Source organism: Hemitrygon akajei, chromosome 1, assembly GCF_048418815.1.
Source record: "Hemitrygon akajei chromosome 1, sHemAka1.3, whole genome shotgun sequence".
Lineage (NCBI taxonomy): Eukaryota > Metazoa > Chordata > Chondrichthyes > Myliobatiformes > Dasyatidae > Hemitrygon > Hemitrygon akajei.
The window spans coordinates 125,745,319-125,764,527 of NC_133124.1; the positions used below are offsets into that span (position 1 = coordinate 125,745,319).

The 19,209-nt window shown below is 43.5% G+C and overlaps 1 protein-coding gene across 4 annotated transcripts in view; it reads left to right on the plus strand.

The window, feature by feature from the left end:
- Window positions 1-19,209, plus strand: part of LOC140730756 (coiled-coil domain-containing protein 102A-like) — a 451,176-nt gene that overhangs the window by 110,294 nt on the left and 321,673 nt on the right. For all 4 annotated transcript variants that reach the window (XM_073051621.1, XM_073051629.1, XM_073051639.1 and 1 more), the window contains exon 4: window positions 6,212-6,320. In XM_073051621.1, the coding sequence (XP_072907722.1) occupies window positions 6,212-6,320 (109 nt within the window). The remainder of the gene's footprint in view (window positions 1-6,211; window positions 6,321-19,209) is intronic.

The window sequence follows — 19,209 nt, forward strand, 5'->3', positions numbered from 1 at the left end:
CAGAGAGGCGTCGAAGACATCCATGCGCAAAAGAAGTGTTCAATCTAATGGCAAGTGATCGTCTTAGTCGCTTTTCTTTAGAACATTAGAAAGTTTTTGACAAGAACAGGCCATTGGCCCAACAAAGCTTGCCAAATCCCTAGTCACATAGTGTGTTGAAATAACTATTGAGTTTAGATTTGAAAGTCTCACAAGACGCTGTTGGACATTGTTAATGTAGAAAGCTGCAAGTTCAATTCACTGATTTATTGGCGCACGGTGTGGGAGCTGCGAGGCCTCAGTCATAGGGAGGACTAGGCCTCGAGCCTTGGTGTCACCTGATTACAGCTGCCCAGAAGAGAGGCGTCTGGTTTCCCTCTCCTGAAGTCTACACTTAGTTGCTTGGTCTTGCTAACATTGAGTGAGAGGTTGTCCTGACATATGCTGTGACATTTTTGCAGACATCCCACCTTTCCCGGAAGTTCTGGGAATCTCCTGCATATTGATAGCAGCTCCCTGATGCCCGCAAATTATATACAACATCCCGGAAATTAATTTTTTTGAGAGGGAGAGGAAGAGCGAGAGCGAAAGGGAGCATCCTGATTGGTCTCACTTCGTGTCAAGTAGACCTATCAGTTTTCTCTGTGGGCGGGCTTTACAGTCGACCTCAAAAATAATGACAGTGTTGCTCACTGCACTGTTTGCAACAGTTGCCCATGGTGGGTTAAAATGTAAAAGACATGTTGAGGTGAGTTTAGCAGGTGTCATTCATTCATCAGCACAGCTAGTGTTATTTAAACTAGCTGGCTAGCTGCTAAGGAGCTACTCTATTGATGTCCTACGTGATGAGGCCAAACTCCCTGTAGTCTTGCTTAAAGTTGTAATAGAATATAAAAAAACAACTCCATGATAATATAAGTGCATATTTTAATGTCACATTTTCCGCATATACCCAACTTGGTTTACAGATTAGACAAAATCACTAAACAAAGAATTACATACTACACCCTTGGAGGACGACCGGGGGTGGGGGGGGGGGGGAAGGAGGGATATGGGGTTGCGGGGGGTGGCAGTGGTGGTGCTACCTCCCTGAAGTGAGTTTTTGCAGGGTGGGATGTCTGCTTTTGTGGCAGCAGTACAGTGCAATAGATAAACATTCCATAAATTGCAATAAGACCCACCCCACCACCACTCCTTTATCATTTCCTGTAGAGTCACCCTCTGTACAGATACTCCTGTGCCGAGCATCACTTTGTGTACATACAGTCTATGGATATAAGCTAATATTATGTAGAGATATTTCATGTGTTGTTTATTACGTTCTTTATGCTTATTGTGCTTTTTTATGCTGCATCAGATCTGGAGTAACAATCATCTTGTTCTCCTTTACACTTGTATACTGAAGAATGACAATAAGCAAGCTTGAGTCTTGAATGTCAAATATTGAAACAAGTAGTTTGCTTGAGTCCATGTTGGATTGTCTGGCTGATTTTATTCCTGATTGTGTTTCAGTCTAGCTGTATTGACAGAGCTGATTCATTTCAGATGGCATTAAAGAACGTTACTGTGGATCTGCTCACTTGCCCTGCAGTCGGGCTGCATCCTCAGGAATGAGAATGCTGGTGGAGGCCGTGCTTAAAGGGGTAATTATTGTTATTGGACATGCTACCCACAGCAATTGTATGCTGAGATGTGGTGAGTGTGCTCTGTTTCTGGAAACCCCGGTGGTAGCTGCCCCAGGTGCTTCACTCCAGTCCCGTAGAATGGGCTCCCTCACATTGGGGCAGACTGTCACTGACCTGTGTGTTGAAAGTTGTCGTCTTCGCAGCAGCAGTACAAAGCAATACATAATGATACAGAAAAAACGGGATTAGAGCTAGTATATACAGACTGTATATAGTAAATAGTTAAATAAGTGGTGCAAAAATAGAAATAAAAAAGTAGTGAGGTAGTGTTCATCAGTTCAATGTCCATTTAGGAATCGGATGGCAGAGGGGAAGAAGCTGTTCCTGAATCGCTGAGTGTGTGCCTTCAGGCTTCTGTACCTCCTTCCTGATGGTAGCAATGAGACGAGGGCATGTCCTGGGTGATGGGGGTCCTTAATGAAGGTTGCTGCCTTTTTGAGGCATTGCTCACTGAAGATGTTGTGGATACTATGGGGGCTAGTGTGCATGTTGGAGCTGACTAAGTTTACAACTCTCTGCAGCTTACTGCGATCCTGTGCAGTAGCTCTCCAACTCCTCCGCTCCCAAAACCAGAAGCTGATGCAGCCAGTGTTCTCAGCGGTACATCTGTAGAAATTTGTGAGTGCTTTTGGCGACAAACCAAATCTCAAGTTCCTCATGAAATATAGCTGCTGTCATTCCTTCTTTGCAGCTGCATCAATAGGTTGGGTCCAGATTAGATCCCCAGGAACTTTAAGTTCCTCACTCCTTCCACTTCTGCTCCCTCTGAGGACTGGTGTGTGCTCCCTCATCTTATTCTTTCTGATGTTGGATCAGAGTCAGGTTTAATATCACTGACATATGTTATGAAATTTGCTTTGCAGCAGCACTACAGTGCATTACGTAAAAACACATGAAGAAATATACACTCAGTGCCCACACCCAGTACCTCCATTACCTAATAAAGTGGCCACTGAGCGTATCCTCATGGTCTTCTGTTGCTGTAGCCCATCCACTTCAAAGTTCCACATGTTGTTTGTTCAAAGATCCTCTTCTGCACACCACTGTTGTAACGTGTGGTTATTTGAGTTACTGTCACCTTCCTGTCAGCTTGAACCAGTCTGTCCATTTTCCTCTGAGCTCTCTTATTAACAAGGTGTTTTTTGTCCCCAGATCTGCTGCTCAGTGGATATTTTTCACACCATTCTCTGTAAATTCCAGAAACTGTTGCATGTAAAAAACACTGGATCAGCAGATTTTGAGGTATTCAAACCATCTCCACTAGCACCAACAGTCATTCCCAGTCAAAGTCACTTGGATCACATTTCTTCCCCATTCCAATGTTTGGTCTGAGCAACAACTGAACCTGTTGGTCACATCTGCATGCGTTTATGAATTGAGTTGCTGTCACATGATTGGTTGATTAGATATTTGCATTAACAAGCAGGAGTACAAGTTTACCTGATAAAGTGTATACTGTATATTAAAATCTTAAATTCAATAATTAGTGCAAAGGAGAGCAAAAATAGTGAGGTTGTGTCCATAGGTTCATTGTCCATTCAGAAATCTGATGGCAGAGGGGAAGAAGCTGTTCCTAAAAAGTATGTATCTTTAGGCACCTGTACCTCCTCTCTGACAGTAGTAATGAGAAGAGGGTGGTGGTGGGGGGGGGGTTCTTTATGATGGATACAACCTTTTTGAGGCATCGTCTTTTGAAGAGGTCCTCGATAGTGGGGAGCCTAGTTCCCGTGATAGAGCTGGCTGAGTTTGCAACCCTCTGCATATTTTTCTGATTCGGTTAAGTGGCCCCTCCATACCAGATGGTGATGCAACCAGTTAGAATGCTCTCCCTGATACATCTGTAGGGATTTGGTGGACTCTTTGTTGACATAACAGATCTCCTCAATATCGTGAGATGTGATGGGCTGTGACTGAAGCAGTATCGGTCCTGATGAACGGTCTCGGCCCGAAGAGTGGGCTGTTTACTCTTCTCCATAGATGCTGCCTGGCCTTCTGAGTTCCCCAGCATTTTTTGTGTGTTGCTTGGATTTACAGCTTCTGCAGATTTTCTCTTGTTTGTGATTTGCCCCCTTTCCTTGTTTGGCTGCATGAGTTCAGTGGCTGGTTATCACTGTAGAGGTAATTCTGGGGTCTGCACAGCTGTACAGTCGAAGGGAGCGGGAGAGAGGAATTTTCATCATATCCAGTTGCTGGTGAGGAGAGACAACCAGACCAAGACACAATGGATGCTGCCATTTCCTGGTCATGGTTTGTAGTCTGCATGCTGGTGTGGGTGCAGCCCTGAGCCTCAAGTTTTCGTGCTGACTGTCCATGTCACTCATCCTGGCCATCCCACAGGCAACTTGGATGATTCTTTGCTCAGGGAACACCAGTACTGTGCAGGGGTTTGCAAGATTGGAAGTCCAGATGGAAGCATGCAGGTTGATCAGAAGTCCCGATCGAGGCCTGGACTTTGACTAGAGGTCCAAAAATCGAGGCCTGATGGCTGGAGCCCCAGATCTGCAAATCTCTTCAAGTCTGCTGGGGGAGTCGAAGTTCAATATCTGCAAATGGATGAGTCTGTTGGAGGCTGGTCGCCAAAGAAGATGACTTCTCCAGCAGTGAAGGGAATATGTATGTGTGTAGGAGGGATGAATTGATCTTGGTTTGCTTCGTTGCTTTGTTATTTGGTATGTTCTGTTTTGTCGTACTCTGTTGTTTTGCTGAACATTGTGGTCATGGCGCCAGAATTTGTGGTGGCACTTCAAAGAATCGAGAAATCCTATCGACAACCATTTGTGATTGGAAACACTTTCATCTCTGTGGAAGGATTGTGGACAGCTTTGTGAATCTGTAATGGACTGCCATCAATCTGTAATTGACGGAATCTGTAATGAACTACCACCAACTTGTAATGGACTGATTCTGTAATGGACCACCATCGACAGCTTCGTGAATCTATTATGGACTGCTATCAATCTGTAATGTACTGAATCTGTAATGGACTACCACCAACTTGTAGAGGACTGAATCTGTAAAAGACCACCACCAACAGCTTTGTGAATCTCATATGGACTTACACCAAAGCTAGGTTATCCTTTTATAAGTAAGAGTTCCAGATCTATACATAGTACTGTAGGTGTGACCTCACCAAAACTCTGTACAATTCTAGTATTTCCTTATTTCTGTATCCTGAACCCCATCATGCCACTTGCTTTTCTAGCTACCTGTACCTGTACCTGGTTAAGTTTCATCCGCAACACCTGGACCCCTCTGTATTCTACTCATCTGCAATCCTTAGAGAATAATTGATTTGAGCTCTTTTATGTGAAAGATCGAATACCTCAGAGGAACATTGTACCCATGAAATCTCTTTGAAAGAACTGTGTGATCGGTTTCTCAGGCAGGTCCTGTTTCAGGTGATTTAATTTACTGTGAAGTGCTTTGGGGCTTCCTGAAACTATGAAGGAGGAACACATAATGACAATTATTTTATTCAGCTCTTCAGAATGGACTGTTAGAAGCATATTCATTATTTGATACCGTGGCAGATACTGATCGCTAAAGGAATATTTTTAAATGGTAATAAAATCTGGATGGTGGTCTGCGGAAGAAACACGAGAGATCCTGCTGATACTGGAAATCCTGAGCAATACACATAACCCAAGCACCTTTGCTCCATCTGCCACAACAGGTGGCATTTCCTGTTTAATTCTACTTCCCATTCCCACTCCAACATGTCAGTCTATGTTCTTCTGTATAGCCACGATGAGGCCACTCTCAAGTTGGAGGAGCAACACCTCATATTCTGTCTGGGTAGCCTCCAACCTGATGGCATGAGCATTGATTTCTCTGACTTCTGGTAGTTTCCCTCTCTCCCCCCCCCCCCCCCCCCCGTCTTTTATTCCCATTCTGACTCTCCTCTTACCTCCTCCCTTTCCCTGAGCCACCCACCAATTCTCTGGTGCCCCACCTCCTTCCTTTTCTCCCATGGTCCACTCTCTTCACTTCTAAGATTCCTTCTACAATCCTTTACATTTTTCACCTATCACCTCCCAGCTTCTTACCTCTTCCCCCCCACTCCCTCACCTGGTTTCACCTATTACCTTCCAGCTCGTCCTCCTTCCCCTCCCCCTCACCTCCTTATTCTGGCCTTTTCCCCTTCCTTTCCAGTCCTGATGCAGGGTCTTGGCCCAAAATGTTAACTGTTCATTCCCTTCCATAGATTTTGCTGGACCTGCTGAGCTCCTCCAGCATTTTGTGTTCTCCATTGAAGAAGAAGATTTAAGTTGAAATTTCGGATCTTAGATGCTGCTTAATCCACAGTTCTTCCAGCTTCTGTTTTTTTATTCCAGTTCCAGCATGTGTAGCCTCTTCTGACTTTGTTTCAAAATTGCGCATTGAAAATAAGATTTAAGTAATAATTTATTAGTTGTTTATATAAAATATAAACAGCTAATATAAAATTTGGGCATGTACAGACATAAGTGTTCATATTACATAATTATTGTTGGCTGCACTTCAATTATTGAACTATAAAATTCTTTTTAAACCTTTTTTCCACACAGGGACAAAGCTGCGCTTGGAAGACAGATTGAAAAACTAGAAGCTGATTTATCTCAGTGGAAGATCAAATACGAAGACGTGAGCAAATCAAAGCAGGAGGTCCTTAAACAGGTGTGATACTATAAGAGGGCAGCGAATGCTCGCTTAGACCATTTACTGGATATTGGGGATTTTATTGTTCTCTTTAACTGCCTGGGAGTCTGGCAAGTCATTTCTGTGTCAAGAAATTATGGGGCAAAACTAGGGCGTCACGGTGGCATAGCTGTTACAGCTCGGGGTGTCAGAGTTCGGAATTCAGTTCTGCCAGCGAAGAGTTTGTTTGCCCTCCCCATGACCACATGGGTTTGCACCGGGTGCTCCGGTTTCATCTCACAGCCCAAAGACAAGTAGGTTAATTGTCCTGTGATCAGGCTAGTGTTAAACAGGTGGGCTGGTGGGTGGTGCTGTTCATCAGCTGGAAGGGCCTGTTCCACACTGTATCTCTAAAGAAATAAAAATTAGATGATAAGCAAATTAATGTCTGACTGATGTTTGGGGATAAAAGTAAGGTTTTGTTCTGCTCTGTTTAAAAATACACTCAGTGATCACTTTTAGGTACCCTCTGAACTTAATTAAGTGGCCACTGACTGTATATTTTATTACGAATGCTATGTGTGAACTCTGAGATGTAATTTACGAAAATGACAGTGAGCTGTCAGGTCAGCTGTAAAGATCATCGGCTGTGGTCTATCATCACTGCAGGACTTGTACGTAGATTGTGTTACCAACACTGAAGTGTAATTTTGCTGTAGAACTGAGCCACGTTTTATACCAGATTGAACATTAAGGTCAGTGCATCATTTGCTACAATTGCGTAGCTTTACCTATTTTCTAACCTAGAACCTGTGTGCTTTGTACAGGCATCTGGCGATGCATTTTTCATGTACTTCTGCATAAAGACTGACATACGAAAGAAAGAAGGATCAGCTTTATTTGTCATGCACATCAAAACATACAGTGTAATGTCTCGTTTGCATCGAATCAAATCTGCGAGGTTTGTGTTGACAAGTCGCAGTGCTGCCCCACTCTTGGTGCCAACACAGCATGCTTGCAGCTCACTAACCCTAACCCTAGCCTTTAGGTGTATAAGATGATGAGAGGCATTGATCATGTGGATAGTCTGAGGCTTTTTCCCAGGGCTGAAGTGGCTAGCACGAGAGGGCACAGTTTTAAGGTGTTTGGAAGTAGGTACAGAGGAGATGTCAGGGATAAGTTTTTATGCAGAGAGTGGTGAGTACGTGGAATGGGCTGCCGTTGTTGGTGGTGGAGGTGGATACGATAGGGTCTTTTAAGAAACTCCTGGATAAGTACACAGAGCTTAGAAAAATAGAGGGCTATGGGTAATCCTCGGTAATTTCTAAAGTAAGTACATGTTCAGCACAACATTGTGGGCTGAAGGGCCTGTGTTGTGTAGTAGGTTTTCTGTGTTTCTATGTTAGCCATATGTCCTTGGAATGTGGGAGGAAACTGGAGCACCCGGAGGAAACTTACAGGGAAAATGTGCCGTTTGGTTTCCCGCTGCCTCCTCCAGACTGCTGGGAGTTGTCCACTCATTGGAGAAGGTCATTGGCTTTCAGTTACTGACATTAAAAGACCTGTTTACTGCCAGAGCAAAGAAAAGAGCTGAAAAGGTTACTGCTGACTCCATCCACTGTAGCAATCACTTATTCACCGAATTGTCATCAGTGAGACACTGCAAACCCATCAACACCAGGATTACACGTCATCTCCGAAGCTTATTTCCTGTAGCTATCCAGCATCTCAACAAAACTCACTCAGCTGTAATACCTGACTCCCGGCACAACATCTGTTAAATGGTCTTTCCTGTTCTCATTGTTCTGTTGGTAATTATTGTGTGTGTTCATATTTATTTAAGTTTGTTTAATAACATTTATACATGTCATCATTCTGCTAATTGTTGATTACTCATGGCGGTTTGCACTACTGTCTTGTAAACTGTCGGTTGCTGTTGTGTTGTCTGTTATGGTATTGTCCTGTGTTTATGCTTGGCACTGAACTGCAGTTAATTCTGGTATGTTTCACATACTGGTAATAAAGTGCTACTGATCGGTGAATGGCGACAACACAGAGTCTGTGTACAATAAGGGCCAGAGTCGCCTCTACTTCCTGAGGAGACTGATGTCCTTTGGAGTCTGCAGGCCTCTCCTTCACATGTTCTACCAGTCTGTTGTCACCAGTACAATCTTCTATGTGGTGGTGTGCTGGGACAGTAGCATCAACACAGGTGATGCCAACAGGTTCAATAAACTGATTAGAAAGGCTGGCTCCGTTATAGGAGTCAAACTGGACACACTGAAGACTGTGGTAGAATAAAGGACCGTTTGGAAAATTGTTGCAATTCTGGATGGTGTTTCTCACCGTCTGCATGCCACCTTGGCAGAACAGAAGAGCACTTTTAGTAATAGACAATTGCACTGCTTCAAGGAGCGCTATATGAGCTCATTCTTACCCTTGGTCATTAGGCTCTATAATGAGTCAACCTATAGCCGGGGGAGTGATGACTTCCTCCTGTTAGACTGTTTGAGTTAACTTATATTTCTTATTCATTCTTACTTCTCTTCAAACATTTGTATATTTGTGCACTTGTAATCTTACTGTGACACTGTAATTTCCTCTGGGATCAATAAAGTATCTATCTATTTATCTATCTGATTGCATTAACTGCTACCCTACCATGCTGCCCTTTGGTAACTCATGGTGACACCTTCAGGGAGTGCAGTTTCTGTGGGAAAAGAGGTCGCCAGTACTATAAAGTATTGGGTGTCATGCCTTTGGAATATTGAAAGAATTCGGTATCTTGCTAGATAGAAGCTGTAGGAGCAGCGATGGTCAGAGGGGGACTTCCAACAAGGGACTTCAGGAGAAAAATCTCCTGATGTACTTCAGATGTCTGCAGGGCAGTAGGAAGCTCTGCACTGAAAAATGTGGCATACTGTGGCCAGAATTACATTCAGAGCTTTGTCAGTAACCGCGAAGGCCATAATGTCCGTGAACTGTGCATTACACATATTTCTGCTAAGACTGTTAATACAAGCAGCAAATGTTGAATAAGAAAAACCACAGACACCCCCCTACGTTCCATATTACTCAGTACAACTCATTGTCCTACGTGCACCAAAGGCCGGTACCACAAATATGCAGTATACCAGGTTTGTACGTTTCCCATGGTGCAGGATCTCTATCATCGTACGAATGTCATGAGTGAACTTGGAGATATAATGCAATATCCAAAGACTATAGTGAACTGTCAGGTCGGCTGTAAGTACCCCTGGCCACAGACTACCATCACTGCAGGACATGGTATGTGCCCAGAAGAAAGAAGGAGGCAAGTAAAATCATTGTGGGCACTTACCCACCCTGCAAACCACCGTTTCAAAAAGCTCCTTTCTAGAAAGTGCTATAGGGCTATTAAAACAAAGCTTCACGCCATCTTAAAAGTTTCTTCACCCAGACAGTTAAGCTGGTCAACCATTCTAGTTTGCCCACCCCCACCGCTCCCTCGGTAACTGTAAACACTTTAAACCCGTCTTTTAAAAAAATGCTGTTTATATTGTAAATGCATGCTCGTATCTATGCACATTTAATTCCATATCTGTACTTTAACCTCCAAGCTTTAATATATAATTCTTGTAATTGTTAAATGTTGTTTGCTTTATTGCATGTCTTGCCACCACACCACAGCAAATTCCCAGTATATGTCAACAGTGAATAAGGTTGATCCCCCTTGATCTTTGCATCCGTGGAGGTTTAATCTGAAATTCAACTTCCTGCGTGTGCAGCTTGAGTGTGATCATATCTTGCAGCTTGTGCAGGGTAGTGCTCGTCATCCAATCAGTTGTCCTGATGGTAAATGGTGGTGTGTTACCTGTCAGTGTCCTGGATCGGAGTGTAATGTGTAATCCAGGCACGTGTACACTAGAGAATCCAGGGAGTGTTCTCGAGCAGACCAGCATACTGAAATAACGTTTCCATTGTCTGAACCACACCAGAGGAGCTCAGCTGGGAGACCATAACATCATTAGGCATAGGAGCAGAATTAGACCATTTGGCTCTTTGAGTCAGCTCTGATGGCTGATTTATTATTCCTCTCAATACCATTCTTCTGCCTTCTCCCGTGACCTTTGACTCCCTTACTAATATAGAGAATATTAACCTCCGCTTTAAATATTCCAATGACTTGACCTCCAATGTTGCTTATGGCAATGAATTCCACAGATTCAAGACCCTTCAGCTAAAATTCCTCCTCATCTCCATTCTAAAGGGCTGTTCTTGTATTCTGAGGCTGTGCCCCCTGGTCCTAGACTCCCCCACAATAGGAAATGTTCTCTCCACACCCTCTCTAGGGCTTTCAGTATTCGATGGGTTTCAATGAGATCTCCCTTCATTATTCTAAACTCCAGCGAGTACAGGCCCAGAGCAATAAAATGCTCTTCATATGCTAACCCTTTCATTCCTGGGATCATTCCTGTGAACCTCTTCTGGACCCTCTGCAATGCCAGCACATCTTTTCTTAGGCAAGAGGTCGAAAACTGCTTGCAATACTCCAGGTGCAGTCTGACCAATACCTTATAAAACCTCAGCGTTACATCCTTGCTTTTATATTCTAGTCATCTGCGTGCAAGAATGAGACTCCGAAATCAAAAGAAACATTAACAAGAAATAATTAAGCCATAAATATCCAGACCATGAGATGAAGAGTCCTTGGAAGTGAGTACATAGGGTGTGGCAGCATTTCAATGATGGGGCAAATGAAGGTGAGTGAAGTTATCCCCTTTGATTCGAGAGCCTGGTGGTTGAGGAGTAATAACTGTTCCCGAACCTGGTGATGTGAGTCCTGAGGCTCCTGTACCTCCTTCCTGGCAGCAGCAGTTGAAAGTGTGTGTGATCTGGGTGGTGGGGTCCTTGATGATGGATGCTGATTTCCTGTGACAACACTCTGTGTAGATGGTGGGTAGGGCTTTACCTGTGACGAACTGGGCTGTATCCACTATATTTTGTAGAATTTTCCATTCAAAGGCATTCATGACAGGCTGTGATGCAGTCAGTCAGTATGCTCTCCACTAAAAACCTATAGAAATTTCTCAGAGTTTTAGATGTCAGCTGAATCTTTGTAAACACCATTTTTGGAGCACTTTTTTTCATAGTTGTACTTAATGTGCTGAACCCAGGACAGATCCTCTGAAATAATAACTCCGAGGAATTTAATGTTGCTTACCCTTCCCACCTCTGACCCTCCGGTTTCTTCCTCCTGAAGTCTATAATTAGCTCCTTGGTCTTGCTGACATTGAGTAAGAGGTTGTTGTTATTTAACTATTGAACCATATTTTCAATCTTCCTCCGATGTGCTGGTTGGTCACCACCTTTGATTCGGGCTACGACGGTGATGTCGTCAGCAAGCTAGAATATGGCATTGGAGCTGTGCTTAGCCTCACAGTCATAAGTGTAAAGCGGGTAGAGCAGGGGGCTAAGCACACGTCCTGTTGTGCACTTGTGCCGATGGAGATTGTGAAGGAGTTGTTGTTGTCAATCCGAACTGACTGAGGTCTGCAAGTGAGGAAATTGACAATCCAAATGCACAAGGAGGTATTGTGGCTGAGGTCTTGAAGCTTGTTGAATGGTTCTGAGGGGATGATTACAAACATTTACTTTTGGAGTCACAATCAAGGTCAGGTTGTGAATTTTGCTGTCTGTGGCAATAGTGCAGTGCAATATATCAATATACTTTAAATAGAACATTACAGCAAAGGGCAGGCCTTTTGGCCCACAATGTTGTGCCAACCTTTTAACCTACTCTAAGATTAATCTAACCTTCCCCTCCACTAAAAGTGAAAGCCAATGTAAGAAATATATATATGTATATTAAATAAGTAGTGCAAAAATAAAGTAAGAAATGATAGTGAGGTAGGATTATTGATGGGCTCATTGTGTGTTCAGAAATCTGATGGTGGAGGGGAAGAAGCTCTTTCTAAAATATTGAGTGTGTGTCTTCAGGCTCCTTTACCTCTTCTCTGGTGGTGGCAATGAGGAGAGGGCTAGGTAGTCCACTGAATGTTTAACTAGTGCCAGCCACATTTGAAATACGCACCTTCCTCACTTCATGCTGAAGTAGTTGGACAGATTTGTTAATGAATAGGCAGTGTGAAGTTCATAAACACAAGAGATTCTGCAGATGCTGGAAATCTTGAGCAAAGCACACAAAATGCTGGAGGAACTCAAGAGGCCAGGCAGCATCTGCGGAGAGCTGTAAACAGTCAACATTTTGGGCCAAGAATTCTAGTCAAATACACAGTTGCTTAATAATACCTCAAAGTCCCCATACTGATCTTGAAGTTCTGTTCCACTTAAGTTTTTTTTGAAGAAGGAAGCATGTTGGGGCTTTACTTTCTCTAGGCGGAGAACAAAAATTGGTTTTCAGTTGCAGAAACAACTGCGGCTCCAGTCAAATTGTTTGGGCAACCCCGGCAACTACTCAGCAATGTAAATTTACCCCAGTATGTCTCATTCTCATAAAGGACCATATAGAGTACATAAGAGCAGAATTAGGCCATCTGGCTGGTCAAATCTGATCTGCCATTCCATCATGATTTATTATCCTTCTCCCTGTAACCTTAACGGCACTGTAATAGCTTTAGGCTAACCACTGCATGACTGTGCCACCCCTTTACTAGACATTCAAGGTAGTGACCTATCACCTTCTTCTCAAGGGCCGTCAGTGATGGGCACTAAATACAAGCCTTTCCAGTAATGCCTAGATCCCAAGACATGAATCAATCTATGTGACTTGAATGGAACTAAATGTTGCAAGTGAGTAGGTTAATGCGACAGTATTTCCTGTTGAGTATATACTGTTTAGGTAAAGACAACTTTTACCACAGGGCCTCCACCTTGTTTTCAGTTTGTAATGTGAATTGCAATCCTCTGAGTATGTAGCAGTGTTACTTAGCTGCATTGGAAAAGTCTCTGGTATTTGAGCAAAAAGAACTGTAAAGTTTCACTGAAACAAATCTTTTTTACTGTATACGCTTTCTCTCGTGAGCCAGCGAGTCTAATCTCACTCTGTTACATGTTACCTGCACTCTTAAAATCACCCTTCTTCCACAATAAATTTTCGACATACATTTTCAAACTTACGTAAATGCTAGTATTTACAAAAATATGCTAACTGTGGTAAAAAGCATCCCATCAGTCTGTGTGTTTTGAAATTAGAACAAGAAGCGCTACAGCACAGTACAGGCCCTTCGGCCCACAATGTTGTGATGACCTGTTAACCTACTTCCTGCATTTTCCTTCCACGTAGCCCTCCATTTTTCCTTTCATCCATGCGCCTATCCAAGAATTTCTTAAATGCCCTTAGCAGGGCGTTCCACACACCTGCTGCTCTTTGTATCAATAACTTACCTCTGACATCCCTCCCTGTCACCTTAAAGTTATGTCAATTTTGATGGGTTTACCTAATCTCTTTTGCTGTAATCAGTAAAATGTGATTTGATATTGTTCTGTTTCTTTGGCAATTCCAGCCTCCAGAAGAGCAAGTGATGTTGCTCTGCATGTTGAAACTATTTTAGCAATCAAAGCTATCTCAGTGTTGTCAACTCTGTGCATACTTTGATAATAAGTGCTCTTTGAACTTTGGTCATGTACTTTAGTATTTAACCAATGCCCTCGTAAGCCCTCTAAGCTGCTGCTGACAGCAGCTCACCAGTCCTCTGTCCTGGGCCTGTCTTTCGGGTCCAGGTGTAGCCCATCTAAGTGAAAGTTCTTCATCTGCCAGGGGCGAGGTCTCTGGAGCTTCTGTTGGTTTTTTTGTTGCTCTGGGTATTTTAAGGGTTGGAGTTGCTAGTTCCATGCCCAACCCTCCTCCTTTCACAGCTGAACATGGGATTGTCCATGTTGGAGTTATTTAACTGATTGGTTCTTCCTTATTTAACAATATTTGCTCAGATTAACTCATTAGATAATCTGTTTTGCCTGATCCGATCAACTTTTGGATTATTTTTGTTTATCTAGCAGCTTCTCCCTCTGCCATCAGATTCCTGAATGGACCATGAACACTACCTCACTTTTTGCAACTACTTACTTATTTTTCAAATATATGTACTTCAAAGTTCGAAGTAAATTTTAATATCAAAGTACATAAATGTCACAGTAAACAACCCTGAGATTCATTTTCCTGTGGGCATACTCAGCAATTCCATGGAATAGTAGCATAACAGGATCAATGAAAGGATAACCAGAGTGCAGAAGGGAACAAACTGTGCAAATGTAAATAAAAGTTAATAGCAATAAATAACGAGAACATGAGATAATGAGGTAAAGAGTCCTGAAAGTGAGATCATTGGTTGTGGGAACATTTCAATGATGGGACAAGTGTAGTTATCCACTTTTATTCAACACAAGATGGCGCCAGCGATTATCAGCGACTATCTGTGGGCTGCAGAAAATTGTTCCAAAATTCCTCTTAAATATTTATTCCTTATTGTAACTTAGAGTATTTTTTCTTTCTTTTTTTAAAAATCTTTTTATTAATTTTTAAACAAGCATAAGTAAAACATCGAGTACAAAGAGTTGAGAGTACGTAATTAATAGGTTAAAGTACAAATTCAAACAGTTGATAATCCACATATAATAACTTCCCAAACTCATAGTGATTACAGAAAATGGAGAAAATAAGAACAAAACCCCCCCAAAAAACCAAAAAAAAAACTAACCTAACTGACATGGGCCATTGCATTATATCAAATATACAGAGTAATGTCAATAACTCCGCACCTCTATCCAAATAATTAAAGATGATTAGAATAAGGTTTAGGAAAAGTCAGTTTAGCTCATAAGAAAGCGTTGAATAAATGGTCTCCAAGTTTCTTCAAATTTAACTGAAGGGTCAAAAATGACACTTCTAATTTTTTTCTAAACTCAAACAACAGATAGTTTGGGAGAACCACTGAAATGTAGTTGGAGGATTAATTTCTTTCCAGTTCAATAGGATAGATCTCCTAGCCATTAATGTAACAAATAGAGTATTTTTTTAATGTATTGCACCAGACTGCTGCCACAAAACCAGCAAATTTCACAACATATGTCAGTGATAATAAACCTGATTCTGATTTCGATTTTAAGCCTAATTATTCAATCAAGGAACAGATACCTTCCTTGTGGAAACAGAAGTTGGAACAAGGGGGAGGGAAAAAAAAGAAAAGCCAATACATTATCCTTTATCTTTGTTTTGATTAGTGTACTAGTCAAGTTCCCACACTTAGTACATGGTGCGTCTATCCCTTCTGGCTCGGTAGAACATCCTCTGCCAATACACAAAACCATAGTAAATTAAGCAGTATGAGTTGTGTGTCTGGGACAAAGAGATGGGCAGAAAAAATTATTGCAGACACTATCTACCCAGCGAACTGCCTTTTCCAAAAGCACTCTTGAGGAAAGCGTTATAGGGTATTAAAAGAAAAATCACACTATCTTAAAAGTTCATTCACCCAGACAGTTAAGTTAATCAACCATTCTATTAGCCCCCAAACCACCTCTGTCTATTCCCTCAGTCATTGCACTGTAGACACTTTAAACCAGTTTTTATAATGCTGTTTACAGTGCAAATCCGTACTGGTATTTATGCTCTTTGATTCCATATCTGTACTTTAACCTCTAAGTATTTTTAATATAATTATTCTTATAATTTTTTTTATTGCATGTTTTTCCACCACACCACAGCAAATTCCCAATACATGTAAACGGTGAATAAGGTTGTTCCTCCTTGGTCTTTGCATCCGTGGAGGTTTAATCTGAAATTCAACTTCCTGCGTGTGCAGCGCGTGTGTGATCATATCTTGCAGCTTGTGCAGGGTAGTGCTTGTCATCCAGTCGGTTGTCCTGATGGTAAATGGTGGTGTGTTACCTGTCAGTGTCCTGGATCAGAGTGCAATGTGTAATCCAGGCACGTGTACACTGGAGAATCCAGGGAGTGTGGTCGAGCAGACCGGCAGACTGAAGTACCGTTTCCACTGTCTGCACCACCCCAGAGGAGTATTTCGAACTCGACTTCAATTCTTTGTTCTGAATCATGATCAGAATCAGGTTTATTATCACCGGCATGTGCTGTGAAGTTTGTTAACAGTTTCTTGATAATGTCGTCGTTTTTTGTTGTGGTGTATGTCACACCAACACACCGCAGCAAAGTCCTATTACCTGTAAATGTACATGCGACTGAAGTTGATCCACGATGGTGAAGAGATTCAGTTGTTGTTCAGACCGAACATCAGAATGAGGAAATGTGACCTAAGTGACTCTGACTGGGGAAAGATTGCTGGTGCCAGACGAGGTGGTTTGAATATCGCAGAAACTGCTGACTGCCTGGTATTTACATGTGCAGCAGTGCCTAGAGTTTCCGGAGAATGGTGAGAAAAACAAAACAAGAATCCAGTGAGTTGCAGTTCTGTGGGCAACAATGCCTTGTTAATGAGAGAAGCCAGAGGAGAATGGACAGACTGGTTCAAGTTGACAGGAAGGCAACAGTAACTCAAATAATCACGTGTTACAACAGTGGTGTGCAGAAGAGCGTCTCCCAACACACAACGCATTGAACTTTAAAGCGGGTGGGTTACAGCAGAAGACGACCAAAAGTGGCCACAGCAGACCATAAGACACAGAAGCAGCATTAGGCCATACGGCTCATTGAGTCCACTCCACCATCCCACCATGGCTGATTTATTATCCCCCTCAACCCCATTCTCCAGCCTTCTCCCCATAACCTTTGATGTCTTCGCTAATCAAGAACCTATCAACCTCCATTTTAAATATACCCAATAACTTGACCTCCCCCACTGCCTGTGGCAATGAATTCCCTCTGGCTGAAGAAATCCCTCCTCATCTCTGTTTTAAATGGACGTCCCTCTATTCTGAGGCTGTACCCTCTGGCCTTAGACTCTCCAACTGTAGGAAACTTCCTCCCCACATTAAGAGGAACCTAATAAAGTGGCCACTGTGGATGTTGCTTTACTATTTCTTGTCTTGACAGCCACAACCAGAACACCCGTAACTCTGAAAATCCAATAGACCCGTGATTAGGAGATGTTGTTAACGTTTTAGGTTTTTTTTTTGCATGCTTGTTCCTTTCAGGCCCTCTGGCTCGTTTTCTTTCAAGATGGCACCAAGCTGTGACCTCCGTTCCCAGTTCACTGTGATCTCAGTTCCCTTTTAGACTTTTTAGTGTTTTTGTTTGGGTTACTGGGGCTGGTTCTAGGAACAGAGGCGGGAGATTGGAGTCAGGTCAGGGATGTGGTGGAATTAGAGGACAGGCCGGTTCCACTCCATGTTCAAAGGCCGGCGACGTGGACATGGGGCATCTGTGGGCCAGGCTGTATTGTCCGGCTGGATGTCGGACTGGCAGACCAGCTTATGTGAAGGCTAACACAAAGTACACTGCAGATGCTGTGGTCAAATCAACATGTACAAACAAGCTGGATGAACTCAGCAGGTTGGGCAGCATCCGTTGAAAGGAGCAGTCAACGTTTCGGGCCGAGACCCTTCGTCAGGACTGAAGAAGGAGGGGGCAGGGGCCCTATAAAGAAGGTGGGGGGAGGGTGGAAGGTGCCAGGTGGAAAACCAATCAGAGGAAACATCAAGAGGTGGGGGAGGGGAAGCAGGGAGGGGATAGGCCGGAGAGGTGAAGACAGAATGTAAGGGGAAAGCACTATGGGTAGTAGAAGAAGGCAGAATCATGAGAGAGGTGATAGGCAGCTAGAAGAGGAGGCAGAGTGAAAGTGGGATGGGGGAAGGGAGGGGGAGGGAATTACCGGAAGTTGGAGAATTCAATGTTCATATCAAGAGGCTGGAGACTACCCAGATGGTATATGAGGTGTTGCTCCTCCAGCCTGAGTTTGGACTCATCATGGCAGCAGAGGAGGCCATGTATGGACATATCCGAATGGGAATGAGAAGGAGAGTTGAAGTGGGTGGTAACCGGGAGATCCTGTCCGTTGTGGTGGACGGAGCAGAGGTGCTCGACGAAGCGGTCCCCCAATCTGCGTCGGGTCTCGCCGATGTAGAGGAGGCCGCACCGGGAGCACCGGATGCAATAGATTACCCCAACAAACTCACAAGTGAAGTGTTGCCTCACCTGGAAGGACTGTTTGGGGCCCTGAATGGTGGTAAGAGAGGAGGTGTAGGGACAGGTGTAGCACTTATGCTTGCAGGGATAAGCACCACGTGGGAGATCTGTGGGGAGGGACGTGTGGACCAGGCAGTCGCAGAGAGAACAATCCCTGCAAAAAGCAGAGAGGGTAGAGAGGGAAAGATGTGCTTAGTGATGGGGTCCTGTTGAAGGTGGTGGAAGTTGTGGAGGATAATATGCCGGATCGGGAGGCTGGTGGGGTAGTAGGTGAGGACAAGGGGAACATGGTCCCTGTTGTGATGACGGGAGGATGGGGTGAGGGCCGAAGTGTGGGAAATGGAGGAGATTCAGGTGAGGGCATCATTGACGACGGCAGAAGGGAAACCACTTCTTAGAGAAAGAGGACATTTGAGATGTCTTGGAACGGAAAGCCTCATCCTGGGAGCAGATGCGGCGGATACGGAGGAACTGGGGATAGGGAATAGAATTTTTGCATTTGGCAGGGTGGGAAGAGGTATAATCAAGGTAGTTATTGGAGTCAGTGGGTTTATAGAAGATGTCAGTGGACAGTCTGTCTCCAGAGATGGAGACCGCGAGGTCGAGAAGGGGGAGAGAAGTGTCCGAGATGGACCAAGTAAATTTGAGGGCTGGGTGAAAGTTAGAGGCAAAGTCAATGAAATTGACGAGCTCAGCATGGGTGCAGGAAGCAGCACCAATGTAGTCATCAATGTAGTGAAGGAAAAGTTGGGGAGCAGTACCAGTATAGATTTGGAGCATAGACTGTTCCACATAACCCACGAAGAGGCAGGTGTAGATGGGGCCCATGCG